The following is a 17,984-nucleotide window of genomic DNA, read 5'->3' as shown; positions in this document are numbered from 1 at the left end:
CAAATAAAAATGATCCATCCTTTTTTCACATGCTCTTTTCACACTCGTTAAACTTGTCAGCCAATTCTACAATTATTATGGGAGGTGATTTTAACCTTACGCTAAATCCCCGAATAGATCGCTCAAATCTCAAACATAGCAATCAGCCACAATGCGCCAATACACAAGAGCAGTATATGGATGACTTCGGTCTCGTTGACATACGGAGGCTGAAAAACCGTACAAAAAGAGAATACACATTTTTCTCGTCAGTTCACCGCTCTTTCTCAAGAATAGATTTCTTTCTTTCAAACAATTTGGCAGCTCAAAGAATTACTCCCAAAATGCATCCAATCATCATCAGCGACCACGCACCGATTTCTCTCAATCTAAAAGTTTAATCAAATTTGGGACCCCTACCAACATGGCACTTCAACACGTCCCTATTGAAGGACCCGGATTTTGATTCTTTCGCGAGGAAGGAATGGGATGAGTTTCTGAAATTAAACGACGAACATTCAACACTAACTTTGAGGACAACAATAAATTGGGAAATTTCCTTGCGAACCAACTTCAGCGCAATAAAGAAAAGTCATTAATTACAGCCATTCAAGATTCAAACGGCAACCGTACAGTCACCGATAGAAATAAATGAATTTTTTTACAATTTTTATAGCAGCTCGTAGGCATCTTCGAACAACCCAGATCAAAAAGAAATTTAAACTTTTATTAAGGATCTAAACATCCCTCAATTAAATACACAAATTAAAGACAGCCTTGATGTTCCTTTAACCATCACATAATTACATCCATCCATCCATCAATTTTCTGAGCCGCTTATCCTCACAAGGGTCGCGGGAGTGCTGGAGCCTATCCCAGCTATCATCGGGCAGGAGGCGGTGTACACCCTGAACTGGTCGCCAGCCAATTGCAGGGCACACATAAACAAACAACCATTCACACTCACATTCACACTTACGGGCAATTTAGAGTCTTCAATATACCTACCATGGAAGTTTTTGGGATGTGGGAGGAAACCGGAGTACCCGGAGAAAACCCACGCAGGCACAGGGAGAAAATGCAAACTCCACACAGGCGGGGCTGGGAATTGAACCCCAGTCCTCAGAACTGTGAGACAGACACTCTAACCAGTCCCCCACCGTGCCACCCAACAGAATTACATAACACATTAAAAAATATGCAAGCGGGATGAGCGCTTGGCCCGGATGGAATCCCCGTTGAATAAATTTTTTGGCCAATACCAGCGCCTCTATTTTTCAGAACAGTCAAGGAGATAAACGATAAAGGTAGAATTAGTAGCCATTTGAACACAGCTTCAATTAAGTTATTACTAAAGCCAGGTAACGACCTCATTCTCTCGGCGAATTATCGGCCCTTATCACTGATTAATGTAGGTATCAATATTATCTCGAAAGCCCTCGCAGCGAGACTTGAAAAAGTACTTCCGTCGATAATCCACTATGACCAGACAGGCTTCATTAAAGGTAGAAGTTCCACAAATAATGTCAGATGTCTGTTGACTTTAATAAGCATGTCACAGCGTAAAAATCAAAACGCAATCATCATGTCACTTGATGCAGAGAAAACTTTCGATAAAGTTAACTGGGCTTTCCTGTTCGCAGTACTTCGCAAATTTGGCTTTGCAGATTCATTTACACATTGGATAGCAACTTTATGCAATTCGCCGAAAGCGACAGTCACCACAAATAGGATTATTCACAAAGTTTCACATTACAAAGAGGAACCAGACAAGGATGTCCACTCTCACCAATGCTATCTGCAATATTTATCGAACCTCTTTCTGCCGCTATACGTCAGAATGCTAATATTCAAGATATCTGCTCACAAGGGACAGAACACAAAATCAATCTCTATGCTGATGATATTCTTCTTTACTGACAGGAACACAAGTATTCTTTTCAGGCAGTCTTCAATCTCATTAAAACATTTTCACAAATATCAGACGACTCTATTAACTGGACAAAATCAACAATACTCCCAATCACAGCAAACTCATGGACTCCTGCTAATCAAATCCCAGATTTCCCTATTTCTTATAGGAAACATTATTTAGTATTTAGGTAACAATATTTTGTCAAAACTCACAGAGCTAACCAATCTAAATTACACACCACTTCTGGAAAGAAAAATCTCATATGATTTAAGATGCTGGAATAACTTTCCTATATCATTACTGGGAAGAATAGCTACAATAAAAATGAAAACCTTACCTCAAATAAATTATTTATTTTCAATTATTCCATTTAAGACCACATTTAAATGGTTTCAAACCTTAGATTCTGCTGTAATGAATATTTATTTAAAAAAATAACAAAAATAGAATCAATCGATCCACTCTTCAGAAAAGTAAACAGGAGGGAGGCCTAATTGATGCCAACTTTAAACACTATTATTTAGCTAACCAATTGCAATACCTCATCAAATGGTTGCGCCACAATGAGGAGTGTGATTCTTGGCTAGAATTGGAACAAATAGACTGCAACAACATCAAACTCCCAAAACTCCCATTTATTTCTACTCGTCTTAAACGCCATAAATGCTTCAAGAATCCAATAATCGCATCCACCTTAACAGCTTGGTGGCAAAGTTTAGAATCTACAGGATCTCAATTAGCTCCCAGTATGTTCTCCCCGATCTGGCATAATCCAGATTTCGAAATGAATAATATACCTCTTCATTTTAGTCCCGTCCTTCCCTCACAGGGCGTAGCACTACAGCCCCATGCAACACTCATATTTAATGTTTCATTGTTGTAGATAATATAACGACTTACTTCTCTCATCCTGTTTACAATTAGTGCTTTGTCCTTTGTCTTTGTTTCTCTCATCCCCTCTAGAAACTTTGTTCTGTTCGACTGATCATCTCTGATTCTCAATAAACCTCAATTATAATATTAAGAAACCACAGCGGAAGCTTAAAAACTCCACTGTTTACACAATAAAACTGTTCTGGCATAAAAGGGATACAGATGCATGACCTAACATCTGAACAGGACAAAAAAAAAAAAGTTATGATAACTGCCAACTGCGCACAATAGAAATAAACACAAAAAAAAACAAGAAATAATCCACAAATCCCAAAAGGTTAATGGCACGTTCAGACACGTATGTGTGAAATGTACTGTCATTAATTTTGCTATCGCTCCTCTTGCCAGTTATTCATGGCGACTGCAACCTTGGACAATACAAATACATAAAATAACAAGAAATAATCCACAGAGTAAAATCATAATAATAATAATTAAATTTCACAATACGCAATGTCAAGCACGCACACACAATGTTTGTGTCATATGTTTTTTGTTTTTTTCATGACAGCTGCCACCTTGCACAACCAATATCAAAAGGACTAAAAATAATCCACAAAGTATAAAAAAGTCCAAAACACTTGACCAAGCACACACACACACGTTTGTGTCATATGATTAATGTGAAAGCTCCTCTCCCCAGTTTTTTTTTTTTTTTTCATAAAACAGTAATAAACAACACCTTGAAATACAACCCCAATTCTAATGAAGTTGGGACGTTGTGTTAAACATAAATAAAAACAGAATACAATGATTTGCAAATCATGTTCAACCTATATTTAATCAAAAACACAACAAAGACAAGATATTTAATGTTCAAACTGATAGACTTGATTGTTTTTAGCAAATAATCATTAACTTAGAATTTTATGGCTGCAAGACGTTCCAAAAAAGCTGCAACAGGTGGCAAAAAAGACTGAGAAAGTTGAGGAGTTCTCATAAAACACTTGTTTGGAACATCCCACAGGTGAAGAGGCTAATTGGGAACAGGTCGGTGCCATGATTGGGTAGAAAAGCAAGCAAAGATGGCGCGAGGTTCACCTCTTTGTGCACACGTGCGTGAGAAAATAGTCCAACAGTTTGAGGACAATGTTCCTCAACGTACAATTGCAAGGAATTTAGTGATTTCATCATCTACGGTCCATAATATCATCAAAAGGTTCAGAGAATCTGGAGAAATCACTGCATGTAAGCGGCAAGGCCGAAAACCGACATTGAATGCCTGTGACCTTCGATCCCTCAGGCGGCACTGCATCAAAAACCCACATCAATGTGGAAAGGATATCACCACATGGGCTCAGGAACACTTCAGAAAACCAATGTCAGTAAATACAGTTCGGCTCTGCATCCGTAAGTGCTACTTGAAACTCTACTATGCAAAGCAAAAGCCATTTATCAACAACACCCAGAAACGCCGCCGCCTTCTCTGGGCCCGAACTCATCTAAGATGGACTGACTCAAAGTGGAAGAGTGTTCTGTGGTCCGACAAGTCCACATTTCAGTTTGTTTTTGGAAACTGTGGACGTCGTGTCCTCTGGGCCAAAGAGGAAAAGAACCATCCGGACTGTTATGGAAGCAAAGTTCAAAAGCCAGCATCTGTGATGGTACGGGGCTGTGTTAGTGCCAATGGCATGGGTAACTTACACATCTGTGAAGGCACCATTAATGCTGAAACGTACATACAGGTTTTGGAGAAACATACGCTGCCATCCAAGCAACATCTTTTTCATGGACGCCCCTGCTTATTTCAGCAAGACAATGCCAAACCACATTCTGCACGTGTTACAACAGCGTGGCTTCTTAGTAAAAGAGTGCGGGTAATGGATTGGCCTGCCTGCAGTCCAGACCTGTCTCCCAAACGTTTATTGAATGTTGTTAAAAGAAAAGGTGATGTAACACAGTGGTAAACATGACCCTGTCGCAGCTTTTTTGGAATGTGTTGCAGCCATAAAATTCCAAGTTAATAATTATTTGCTAAGAACAATAAAGTTGATCAGTTTGAACATTAAATGTCTTGTCTTTGTAGTGTTTTCAATTAAATATAGGTCGAACATGATTGGCAAATCATTGTATTCTGTTTTTATTTATGTTTCACACAACGTCCCAACTTCTTTGGAATTGGGGTTGTCATCCCGAAGGCCCCAACTGACCTGTAGCCATGCTGCGTGTCCACGCACACGCCTCCGTTGAAGCACAGGTTCCTGGGGTAAGCGTCACAGGGCTGATGCGTCTGCTGGCGCCCAGGGCAGGCGCAGACGGCGGCCGCCTCCACCGTGACGGACACCAAACTCCTGGAGCCGCAGTCCACCACGGTGGCCGCGTCCCGGACGTCGACTACGCTGGAGCAGCCTCCCGCCCCGCCGCACTCGGACTGCGGGCACTCGTCCACGCGCACCTGGTAGACTCGCACCTGCAGGAAGGACTGAAGCTGCACGGACATACAAAAGTGGTCAGGGTTAGGGCTTCAAGTTAGGGTTTGATGACTATCTTAAGGTTTCAACAGTGTATCAGTTTCAAATTTGGGTTTTAAGTCTGGGTTATTGTCTCAAGTAAGGTTTCAAGTTAGAGTTTATGCGGTTATCCACATATTCGTTTAAGCCCAGCAGAAAATCAAAACTCACCCAGATCAATGCAGGTCATAGGCATAGTCATTTGTAATTGATTATCATTTTTTTTTAAATATATATTAAAAATTCCTATTCAAAGTCACGCTTCCAAAGTAGCAAATGGACCTTCTGTTTGTGCGCCGCCAGGTAACCGTGTATCTTCTCGGGCCGCAGGAAGGCGGCGCTGCCGGCGCGCACGGCGAAGCGCACGTCCATCATGCGGCCGGGGACGTCGCTCAGGCCAAACACGTTGACGTCGGACGGCGACACCGACAACATCTCCGACAGGAAGTCGGAGAGGAGCTCGAAGCGGCTGTGCTGCTTGCCCCTCGGCTCCATGAACTCCTTGGCCGTCATGTCTGCAATACACGCCAACGCAAACATTGACAAAACGTTAACGGTCAAAAGTCAAGTTGGTGTTGTGGTCTCCAAGTAGGGTATTGAGTCAGGATTAGGGTCACAAAGTAGGCTCTGAAGTCTAGTTTAAAGTTTTAATGTTGTTTAAACCATAATGTTATGGTTTCAAATCGGGGAACTGAAGTGCCGTTCCTTTGAAACAGGACAAAGAGCCATTGATGAGCAAGACTAAATACCGTATTTCAAAGAAAAACAACACCAGGAGGCCTAATTTGATTCTTAGTTTCTCATGACAGCTAATTGATATACTTGTTTTCTTTTATTGATTGACAGCGTACACAGGAGGCTTTCATCACAGCATGTGTCGAAATTGTTTCAAGTGAAGCGCGTCTGTACACAAACACGGCACACGAGTGTTTTATTTAGGACTAAAAATGAATGCAATGTAACAATAAACCGGAGCAAAAATTTGTTTTTCTCTTCTTTTTTTTTTTTTTTTGATTTGCCCCCACAGAGAACAACAAGGATATCAGAGAAAAGGCACGCATCGAAGACCCTTCCTCAGCTGGGAGAGATGCAAAAAGCTTTAGTCACACGCGCGCACACACACGGGCACACGCGCACACTGGTGAGAGTCCTCAACAAGTCAGAGAGAAGTGGAGTGTAAAAAAAAAACCACCCAGGCAACGGGGAGAACATGCAAACTCCACACAGGTGGGGCCGGGGATTGAACCCCGGTCTTCAGAACTGTGAGGCAGACGCTCTAACCAGTCGTCCACCGTGCCGCCATGTATGGGACATTTTCAAAGACATGGCCCACTGTATTTCCTTTTGAAAATCAATTTTACTGATGTGAGTACAGTGGAACATCAATTTAATGGACTAATTGGGGTTGTCCGTTAAATCAGATTGTCTGTTGAATTGAAGCACTTTTTTTGTGGCCTAAAAACACCAGTACAGTACAAAATTACTGTTTTGTCCATTTTTTTTAACTTTTTTTCGTGGGCTAAAAACACCCGGTATAGTACAAAATGATTGTAAATAAATATAAAAAAAGATTGAATTAAAAAAAATATAAAATAAAAAAAAAGGTTTTAAAGTTGATCCAAACTTAACTCACTGGTACATGAAAGGGGTGAACTGGACACTATTTTCTGTACGTTAAATCAAAAGTCGTTAAATTGGGGTCCGTTAAATTGAGGTATTTGTATTATTGGAAGTTGTTATCCATCAAAAGGTCAAAAACTGTTTCTAAGAAGAAGGAAAAAAAAATTCTAAAATAATCATTTTCAAACTTTTAATGCCAAAATGTCGTCACCGTTTGGGGTTCGAAATTAAGTTTCATGATTTGCAACATGTTTTCTGAAGATGCTAATTCGATTTTTGGATATATGGGATTTTCCTGAGATATGGAATGAATAGGTATGCATTTGTGAAAGCCAAAGAATAAGCAAAACAAATTTCCTGCTCACTGAACTGAGGTCTTGTCCAATGCCCTTGGTGTTGTGCAATTTGGAATTTGGCTCTTGCATGTCTTTACCGTTATTGTCATTGTATAAAGTCAAAAGTGTAACGCGTTTAATGAGCAGTTGGGATCATTTATGCACAATTATTATTATTTTTTTTACGTGTCTTTACCGTTATTGATCAAATTATATGGAAAATGGCCAAGAACCCCTCTATTCATCATTCATAATCCTAAAATCCGTCCGTCCGTGCCCTCTATCATCCATTAATTATCGACTCCATACTTCCATCTATGTATACTGAGAGCTATTCAGACAAGATCTTAAAAAAAGGAGGTCGGACGAGCGCCGAGTGTACGTCAGCTCTCATCCATCCGCCCGGGTGGAGGAGGACGGACGAGGGCCGACGGGGAGACGGTCGGGAGTAAAGTGGGCTGCGGGGGAAAGCCTGGTAAGTCCTAACACTTTGTGACAGCCTCTGCACCTGGCGCACATCCAAACACACTGCTGCTCTCTCCTCGCTACAGGCTTTGTGCCTCCATCTGAATACATTATCCAGCGCACACACACACTAAAAAGCATTTTAAACGGCATCTGCGGCGGAGGACTTTTTAAAAAAAAAAATTTTTAAAGAGGTTTTTGAAGGCTCCCTTGGTTTAGAAAGCTGCCTTGAAAGAGTCGCACAGTACCGAGAGAGACAACAACGCTGCGAGTCACTTCAATGGCTGCTCGAATCGATCGGGCCGCCAAGACAGCAAAACACAAAAGCTGATTGAAGAGTAATCAAGACGCCGGAGGAAGAAGAGGGAAAGATTCAAAAACGTTGCCGGAGCTGCAAAATCCTCTCTGGGATGCTGACAGAATATCTACAAGATGTTTAAGGACTGTTTTCTCAGATTAAATCAAGGGTAATCAATAATAAATCAAGCTAAATGTAAAAAAAGACATGGCTGCTTCAAACCAAAATGAGGCCGGCACTGGACATCCAGGCATCAGGCATGGTTTCTTGAGACTTTTTTTGGGGGGGGCTCTTACTCATGACAAATGCACCTACAAAATGTCGTGTTGTCAAGTGACTCTGGGCAGAAATTTCCCCCAAAATGTGGCACACTGAAAAGCAGGAGCGATTAAATGAGCGCGGAAGATATTTCTCCGTAGTATCGATCCTCACTCGCCTCGCCAGGAGGGAGAGAAATATTTCGGCAATATCTCGCTTGACCGTGTCGCCTTTTAAAGGTCAAACCATCAGCGAGAGCTCTTCATCAAGTCTGGGTCTCGCGTCGGGGAGCTTTTGGCGGACTTTCAAGGACTTTCTGCTTTTTCCACAAAAAGCGCACCGATAGCGAAGCGAACGAGGCGGTGGGTGTTATGCACTGATGTCAGGGGTGGTGGCGGGGGGGGTTTGCATTAATCTCACGGAGGCGATTCAAGTCGCGCACCGTTATTGCATTCCGCATTTGTTCCCGGGAATGGGATTTAGAAAGTCAAGCCGGTCTATAAGTAACGCTCTAACTGGAATATTTTCATAAGACTCCATCACGTTGACGACCAATCGACGCGAGCGCTTTATTATTGCACGGCTCACCCGCACTCCCACACTTTCACCTCCAGATGATCTCCAAGTCAGATTTTCTTTTGTGATTTTCTTACGCCATTGACGGAGGCTCAAAGTATTAGATTTTGGTTTTTTATTTATTCTTACAGGACACGCCATCATCCCCTCAAATCAGACATGGAAAATTGTCTGATGTATGATTTGTAACCACTGTGACTTCACCAAATTTTACTTAACTCATTCACCGCCAGCCATTTTTTTTGATTTTCAGATAGAATTACGCAATATCTCATTTTATATATATATTCTCTTTTATTATATTGTTATGTTTTATTTTTTGTTTTACAGTATATAATGTTACTTGTTCATATTGCCCTTAATTCAAATAGAGCAATAAAAATCCTTGACACTATGTGTGTGTCGACCGATATCCAATATAAAAAAAAATACGCATCTTCACTTATCGTAACACAAAGTGTGTAACAGGGCACACTTTGTTGACGAATTATTATTATTTTTTTTTTTGGAGAATTTTATTTCATGTTGACATTTGTATATACATATCGCTGGCATTGGGCAGAATACTCACATCTCCAAAACCATGACTTTTCAGAAAAAAACTTTCCTAAAAAAAAAAAAATTTGTTGTGACAAATTTAGTTTTCTGTATATTTCTAAATATAGTTTTTAGAATTGAGCATTTTTTTAAATATATTGACATTTTTAGACATGGATAAACTTTTGTTTTTAGACATTTCTATAAATTTTTATATTATACCTATTTAATATACAGTATGTGCACATTTGTTTTTATAGTTTCATACATACATTTTCTTTTATTTCTTTATACATTACATATATTATAAAGTATATCCTTGTATGTGTTATTTTTAGAGATATTTTTTTAACATTTTTTAAATCCTGTTGCTATATTTTTTTTTTATTTGGTGGAGGCCTTACCTGCGAGGCGGAGCGACGCCGAGTTGTGCACGGCCTCATCAGGCAGCTCTCGAACGTGCACCGTTACCGCGGAAACGGAGTCGGGCCACACGCCGTCCGCCACGCGCACCAGGAAGTGGTAGTCGCCGGACGGCGCGTTCTCCTTGATGACCACGAAGCCCGTGCGCTTGTTCAGGATGAAGTAACTGCCAAATAATGGAGCACATTGGAAATCGTTGAAGACAAAGGTGAATATTTGCAACCATTTTGGGAAAAAAAGATGCCCCTCGATTCATGTGAGAGCCAAATTCCAAATTGCACAACACCAAGGGCATTGGACAAGACCTCAGTTCAGTGAGCAGGAAATTGTTTTGCTTATTCTTTGGCTTTTGTACAAGACTTGTTGCAAAAATGCCTCCACGAGGGGTGAGGCTAACGCTAAACTTGCGCTTCACTTCGTTTTACACCTTCATGCCAACCGATTCAATTAGGGTTTAATTCTTTTTGCATTTTAGTTATAACAGCCGCTAACATCTTTTCACACTTGTACAAGTACATTCTAATTTATTCATTTCTTTCTTTTTAAATTTGTACGACAATTCAGGATCAGAAAACTCTTTATCCTGATGTGGCAACCAAAAGACAAGGGGGAGTCTTTTATTGTTTTTGCGTTTTACGATTAATAGAAGATTACACTTGCATGACAATTAAGTCACTTATCAAGCTTTCATTCTTTCTGCCATTTTGTTAGGTACAGCAGTAATTTTTTTTTAAATAAAAAAAGGGGAGGTTTTCTGTCTGTGTTTGAGCTGCGTGGCACGAATATTGTACGCAGACGTGGCGGTTTGGGCAAAGCGTGACCTTCGCCCGTCGCCCTAAACAACTCCAAAGTCCTCCAGACACTTCGGGGCGAACAAGCGCGAAGCAATTAGGGCTCGATCGTCTCGCTCCGTCACGCCCCGAGAACGTCTCTAGGGGGCGCCGCGGGTCAAAGCGCCGCTCGTCCAATTACGGGACGGACGCTCGCGCTCATAAATTAAAACGGTGGCCGCCTGAGGCCGAGCGGGCCGTGACGGGAAGCCGTCAGGGGCCGCCCACGCGCGTGGCCGCGTGTTGACCGAAGAAACTGATGAGCGTGCCGTGTGTCTCCTTAAGGGCGGCGTTTAATCATTTAAAGCGCACCTTTCGCTCGTGTGCGCGCACGCGTGTCCACTCTTAATTAAAGTCATCAACTGCAATCAGTCCACTGTGATTTGTGTGCTCAATGAAGCACAATGCACACACACACACACACACACGCACACTGACAGACTTTAAAGGAGAAGGCAAAATGGTAGCAAGACACAGAAAATGATATCGTCCATCTGTTCGGCCTGCCATCCATCGATATTTTTATTTATATATTTTTATTGTGTATTTGATGTATTTATTATTTCGGAGAGTGCACGGAAAGTGACCGACACCTCGACGGTCACGCCTTCTGTCTCTCATAGGTTGATCTTCCTTGGGCACGGTAGTTTCTCGGGGGAAATGATTTTTTGAACGTGGTTAACAGTTGCTTTTTTTTCACTTGTGTGGGGTTTATCCTTTTCATATTTTGCTGGATTAAATCAATGATATTGTACCATTGTATTATTGTTGTTGTTGTTATTATTATTGACCATTTTAGGGCGCTACACAGTACTTGCTTTTCATTTGCTTTTGTTTTTATTCTTTACTATAATTTACAGTGATTTTTTTTTTACATTCAGGTCAATGTTTTGGGGATTACTTATTCATCCTTATTCATTTTTATATCAATTAATTTATTCATTTGTGAATTTTTGTGTTTTCTGCATTGCATGTCGTACCTCGCCACATTGTTCATGTCAACTTTTTTTTTACACTAATTTGGAAATTAGGTAATTTTCTCATCCATCTTTTTTATTCAAATTTTTATTTGTTTTTATTGACTATGATACATTTTTTTTTTAAATTCCAAATTTAAGTGTTCACTGTATTTCTTGTCCTGCCTCGCCAGATTGTTTCCCGTTTACAATTGGATCGCAATTAAATACTTTCTTTGACTGATTTAATCATTGCGATTCTTAATCAACGTATGTATTTACTACGATCAACATTTTAAATCAACTTGTGTTCACCGTACTCTTTGTCATACTTCACTACATTGCAGTTGTAGTAGTACTGTGTCAAATAGCGAATGAATGACAAAAAAAAAGCTAAGCTCGGAACTTCTCACGCGGCCTCGCGACGACGACAAATAAAAGTGGAGCAGCCTGGCAAAATCAAGCGGGCAACCGAGGCGGCGTTGACGAGGGCTTAACGAGGCTTTAAATGACAACCTCCTCCTCCTCCAGCCTACCTTTAGGCGGATAAAATTGAAAAAGGGATGAAAACACTCCATCGCGCGCTTTTACGATGTCTTTGATGAGTGTTTGAGTGTTTACTCCATTTCTCGCCGTGAATCAACGCCCCCCCCCCCCCCCTCCCCCTTCCCTCCGGGACGATGATAGACGGAGGCGGTAAGGCGAGGAGGCTAACAAACGAGTGAGGACGACATTTACTGTCTACTCGAACTCGTGATGAGTTTGTTTAATTAGGCAGGAGACTTGATATCAGTGGTGGACAGTAACCGAGTATTGTACTTCACATTCACACCTCTGAGTAACCCCAAATAAAGTTCAGCTGTTCCCGTGGGCTTTTACCAGCGTCACAATCTTAAAGCACAAGCACCCCGAAATGCTAACACACAATCCAAAACACCAGAGACAGGCGAACGAAGATAGTATGCGGCATTTATAAGCCTTTAAACATTTCATCGTATCTTGTGTCAAAAATGACTAATATTATTGCATCTTATTTTGCGACGGTCGTCTCTGTTTTATCATCAAAACTACATATACGTAGAATTATACTGCCCCCTGTTGGCCAAGTCGTCCACACGAGCCACACAATACCCATTGAATTAATGCGCAAAACGTAATTCTTTACATTTTATTAAATGTTTTATTAAGTTCCGCAGTGCTATTTTTCTTGTTAAAAAATAATAAAAAATATTTTCTGAGTGTTTTTGGGGGTCTGCAATGGATTGATTTCCATTTAAAATGATTTGAGATGTGATTAAAATTTTAGCAGTTTTAAAAGCAACTGCTTCTACACTTTTAACTCAATAAACAGATACTTTATTCACCCGCATGGGAAACTCCCAGAGATGGTTTAAAGTGACGACCAGCGTTTACATCTGCTGTTCCCGTTAAACTGATGCCGACAAGGTTTCAATCACCGAGGGATGAAACGTCCGCGATGTCTTTGAGGGCGACAGCAGGAAGTATACGGAAAAAATACAAAATGGGAAAGAAGCCGGAAAGGATGCGGTCTGAGTCTCCCGCCTACCTTACCTAAAAACGTTTTTACAGTCGAACAAAGTAAAAAAGGGCTGCTTTGACTGTTTTTTTTTTTTTTTTATTTGCCAGGATGTAGAAGGGGGGTCAGTTGAACAGTATGGACACATGATGGCTCTTTGCTGTAAATTCAGCAGTGAATGTAATCAACGTTAAAGAAATGTGAAAAGTTCCCGGCATTGGCTTACTTGAGCTGATTGATGAACGTGCGAATAATGCAAACACGGAGGCGAGGCGTCCGCCGGTGGAGGGTTGGCCAGATGTTGGGCGGCGGCGCACAGCCAAGAACGCTAATGAATCTGCTCCTAATGGATCTGCTCCTAATGGATCGTCTGCGACTTGGCCCAAAAGAGGCAGCGGCCTTATTTCGTTGTCAGCTTCGGACGTATTGATGAGCGCTTCCAGAGCTTTAAAGCTTCCACGCTGGACTACTTTTACACGCTAATGTACAATATTTACGTGACGTCATGCACCCTGTGATCGTGACCGCTTTCATCTCTGCACAAGTTTAGATTTTGTGTACAGTTTTGTGTACTTCACATTGTACAATTTGCTGTAAAATAGACACATTTATTTATTTGTATTTATTTTTTTACTCTGCTGTCTTAAAAAGAGAATCTCTTTTCAATTGCCTTACGCGGGTAAATAAAGGTTGAATAAAAATAAATAAATAAAAATGTAATGTCTATACACCTGTAATGTACCATCTTTGATGTTGATACAACTCTTTGGTAATCTACAATATTTGTATATTACAGATACATCACATGAATATAACCATTAAAATATGTACCAAATTTAATGTCTATACACGTCGATTGTAGCATCTTTAAGATATGTACGCCTCAAATGCACCATACCTAATATACTGTACCTCTAATGTACCATTTTTAATGTTCGTGTGACTCTAAGGTACCAAAATTAATACCTGACTCTAATGTACTAAAATTAATTAATTCATAACTTTTATCTTTATATATGTGTATATATATATATATGTATATATATATACACACACACACACACACACACCTCTAATGTACCATATTTAATGTACGTATAAAACAATGATGTTGCACATTTAACAGTTATACATATGGTATAAAATGTGCCACGTTTAAGTATAAATGGAGGTATATATGCCTCAAAAGTAGCATATTTAAAATACTGTACACCTCTAAAGTACTGTATGTAACATCCATACACCTCTAATATACAATATTTAATGTATACGACGAACTCAAGACTGTCAGTTGTTGTGCTCAAGACGTTAGAAGGACTTACGCGGGTACGTGACCCTCGAAGACGTACGTCTTGTTGTCCCAGTCGTCCGGGTCGGGCGCGTACACTTTCCCCAAAACGGTGGTGGGCATGCGGCCTGAAGAAGAAAAAAAGAAAAGAAAAAGAAAAACAAATCGAAACCCAAACAAACAAAAAAAACACTTCAAGCAGGAGAAGATTGAGAAGCACAGGTGAAGGTCACATGACAGGAAGTAGACAAGCCCATCGTCATCCAGAAATATTCTCAATAACCTTCGAGGAGCCGCTCTGACCTTGACGCGTTCCATTGAAGCTTGTTCGCCTTTGCAGGCGACATGAAAAAAAGTCACAGCAGACGATATTTCTGCTTTCGCGCACTTAGCGCCACCTTTCCCATCAAGAAGGCAAATGGAATGTGAGCATATCAAATTCCGAAAGCAGAGGCAAAAGCAGAAATCGGCTCGGTCGGAATAATACAAAACAAACTTTACTTTGAAACCTGAGCTATTTACCCTGAACCCTTGTTTGAAATCCTAACCCAGGCTTGAAACCCTAAATTGAAATCATAACTCGTATGCCCAACACTTTTTTCAAAACCCTAACAAATTGAAATCTTTCTTTGAAATTCTAACCCTCACTCTAACTCAGTCTTGAAACTCAAACGCAAATTTGAAACGCTTGAAACCTCAACTTGAAACCTTCACGTTGTTTACTGATATTTGGTTTTTTTTTTCTCTTTTTTGTGTGGACATTTTTTTGCAGCAGACCTACACGGAAGGTCCAAATTCTCCCACAGGGCGGCGGAACAATAAACGGCGGCGCTGTGTGTCAAATTGAGTGACGCCGCAGGAGACCCGCTGGCTGATCGACAATCACGAGGACAATGAAAATGTTGATGATAATGATTGGGGGGGGGGGGGGCAGAAGGGAGAAAAACACAATAAAATGCAGCCATTGGCTTTAATTGCAGCATGCTAACGAGAGCTTAATTGGTGGGAATAGTCCAGCGCTTCATTGATGACATCCAAACTTTATGGACAAAAGTATCGAGAAGCACCTTTCCAAATCTTCAAGTCCTTGTAAAATGAAAATCTAAATTTTGGCGAATTTGACACACCACAGAGAAGAGTGTTGTTGACAAACCTGCCAAATTTAAGAAAAAAAAAAAAAAGAACCCTTCACCGAGTATATAAAATAAGGCCGTTATCTCTGCTTTCGAAAGCTGTGGGCGTGTCTGCCGATGGCACTGAAACCACATCGTGTCAATTGTTTTATTCCATTTGATATATTATTCATTACATTTCAAGTCATTTTTCTTGAGTTTGTATGACTAAAACTTTCAAAAAAAATAAAATAAGAATTTTTCAGGGAATTGTCAAATGTTATTTTTAGATTAATGCCAATTGTAAACAATAGCTTTTTTTTATTGTAACCATTTTTTTTTTACGATATCCTTTGGTGTTGTTGAAATGCTCAATTGTTATTAATGATTTTTCAAATAATTTAAACAGTTCCTTTCAAACCTTCAAATGTTAAGTCTTTTATGAAATTATTATTGTTTTTATTTTAAAGATGATTATAAGAAATGTTAATAGATTTCATTAAAAGAAACGTTCAAGATAATGTCAAGAAGCACAAAAATGTTTTCAAGATATTTTTCAAGAAATGTTCAATGAACTTAAAAAATGTTAAAAGCATTGAAATGATTTTTTTCAAGAATATTTGAAGAATTTAAAAAATGTTTGAAGAAATTTTCAAGAAAAATATAAATATGTTTATTAATTTATATATATATACATATTTTGTAGGTATTTGTAAAAGAGTTTCAATATATTTTTCAAGATATTGTTAAGAACTTTAGGAGAATTTTTATTTAATTTCAAATATTTTTTTACATGATATTTCATTAATATGAAATACTTTTTCAAGATATTTTTAAATAAATTGCAGACCTTTCTGAGAAAATGTAAATACATTAATTATTTTAGAGACATTTTCAAGAATTTCTTTTCCAAGAATATCTCAAGACTTTTTACAAGAAAAATTCCATGAAATTTAGAATAGATTTTAAGATTTTTTCCCTAAGAATATTTCAAGAATAAAAAAATAAAAAATATCAAGAAATTTTGAAGACATTTTAAAGATTTTTTTTTTTCCAAAACTTGCACAATCTAAGGATTGTTATGCTATGCAAATGCCAAAACACAAACCGCCACTGTCAAGCGCGTTTCGTTCCAATGAAGACGATCTAACCTCTGTGCGTGTTGATGAAGATGGTCTTCTCCCCGCCAACGTGTGCGTGGTCATTGTAGTCGCCGATGGTGACGGTCAGTGTGCCAGTGACCGTTTTGGCAGGACGGCCGCTGTCGCTCATCACCACGGGGATCAGGAACTCCTTCTGACGCTCGCGGTCGAACGTTCGCAGCGCCGTAAGCGTGGCCGTCCCGTTCAGGTTGTCCTTCAGGTAGAAGTCGTTGCCGTGGCGATAGTCGTCGGGGACGGCGAAACGGAAAGGTGCGCCGTTCTCCGGGGAGTCGCGGTCCACCACTCGGACCAGCGTGGATGTCTGGTTCATGCTTACAACCTGACAAAATATTCCCCAGACATCCATTGATTGAAACAGGATGCGCGGGATGTAGTTTGATTGGGGCCCGAGTTGGTGATCCTACCTGAGGTCCCGGAAGGTTCTCAAAGACCACCGGATCGTACACAACTTCAAACTGCGGCCCGTTATCGTTGACGTCCAGCAGGGGGAGCTCCACGGTGGCGCTACCCGACAAGGCGGGCGCGCCCTGGTCCGTGGCGACGACCACCAGGCGGTGCTGCGCCGTCCTCTCCCGGTCCAGAGGCCGGGCCACCGTCAGGACGCCCGATTGGTCCACGGCGAAGAGCCCCTCCGGGTCCGAGTCCCGGGACAGGCTGTAGACCAGCTGGCGGTTCTGGCCTGAGTCCGAGTCGCTGGCCACCAGGTGGGCCACGCTGGTCCCCGTGGGGACGTCCTCTGACAGGGGGCCCAGAGACAGGAAGTGGGGGATGAAGACCGGGGCGTGGTCGTTGTAGTCGTCCACCTCCACCGCGCAGTGAAGCAGGCTGGAGAAGTCCAAGTCCTCAACCTGGAACAACAACAGGGTCACATACATAATAACAGATCACAAACATGTCACATATTCGCATTCATATTCACATACGTGTCACAAATAAGGAAATGTTCAATAATTTAAAGACATTTTCAAGCTTCTTTTTTCAAGAATATTTCAACAATTTTGCAAAGAAACCTCCATGAAACTTTAAAGACACCTTTCAAAAAGTTTTCAAGAGATTTTCAAGTTTTCTATTTCAAGATTTTTTTAAGGAAAAAAAATTAGGAATTAATTTCTCGATATGATTAAAGATGTTTTCAATTATTTTTAAATACATTCTCAAGACATTTGAGAAATTTAAAAAAAATTTACTGATTTTTTAAAAATATTTTTTCCAAGAAATGTTTATATACATTTTCAAGATATTTTTCAAGAAATTTCAAAGATATTTTTTCATTAAATTCAAGACATTTTGGAGAAATATTAGTTATTTT

At 40.3% G+C, this 17,984-nt stretch overlaps 1 protein-coding gene across 1 annotated transcript in view; it reads right to left on the bottom strand.

The window, feature by feature from the left end:
- Nucleotides 1-17,984, bottom strand: part of si:ch211-186j3.6 (neural-cadherin) — a 207,125-nt gene that overhangs the window by 70,927 nt on the left and 118,214 nt on the right. Inside the window, exons 22-27 of the mRNA XM_061764771.1 lie at nt 17,080-17,523; nt 16,664-16,994; nt 14,435-14,528; nt 9,771-9,955; nt 5,560-5,792; nt 4,978-5,255 (exon numbers count right to left, since the gene is read on the bottom strand). Of these exons, the coding sequence (XP_061620755.1) occupies nt 4,978-5,255; nt 5,560-5,792; nt 9,771-9,955; nt 14,435-14,528; nt 16,664-16,994; nt 17,080-17,523 (1,565 nt within the window). The remainder of the gene's footprint in view (nt 1-4,977; nt 5,256-5,559; nt 5,793-9,770; nt 9,956-14,434; nt 14,529-16,663; nt 16,995-17,079; nt 17,524-17,984) is intronic.

This window comes from Phyllopteryx taeniolatus, unplaced genomic scaffold (genome assembly GCF_024500385.1).
Source record: "Phyllopteryx taeniolatus isolate TA_2022b unplaced genomic scaffold, UOR_Ptae_1.2 contig_24, whole genome shotgun sequence".
NCBI lineage: Eukaryota > Metazoa > Chordata > Actinopteri > Syngnathiformes > Syngnathidae > Phyllopteryx > Phyllopteryx taeniolatus.
The sequence above is the reverse complement of the archived record's forward strand: the minus strand, read 5'-3'. Positions and strand labels throughout refer to the sequence as shown.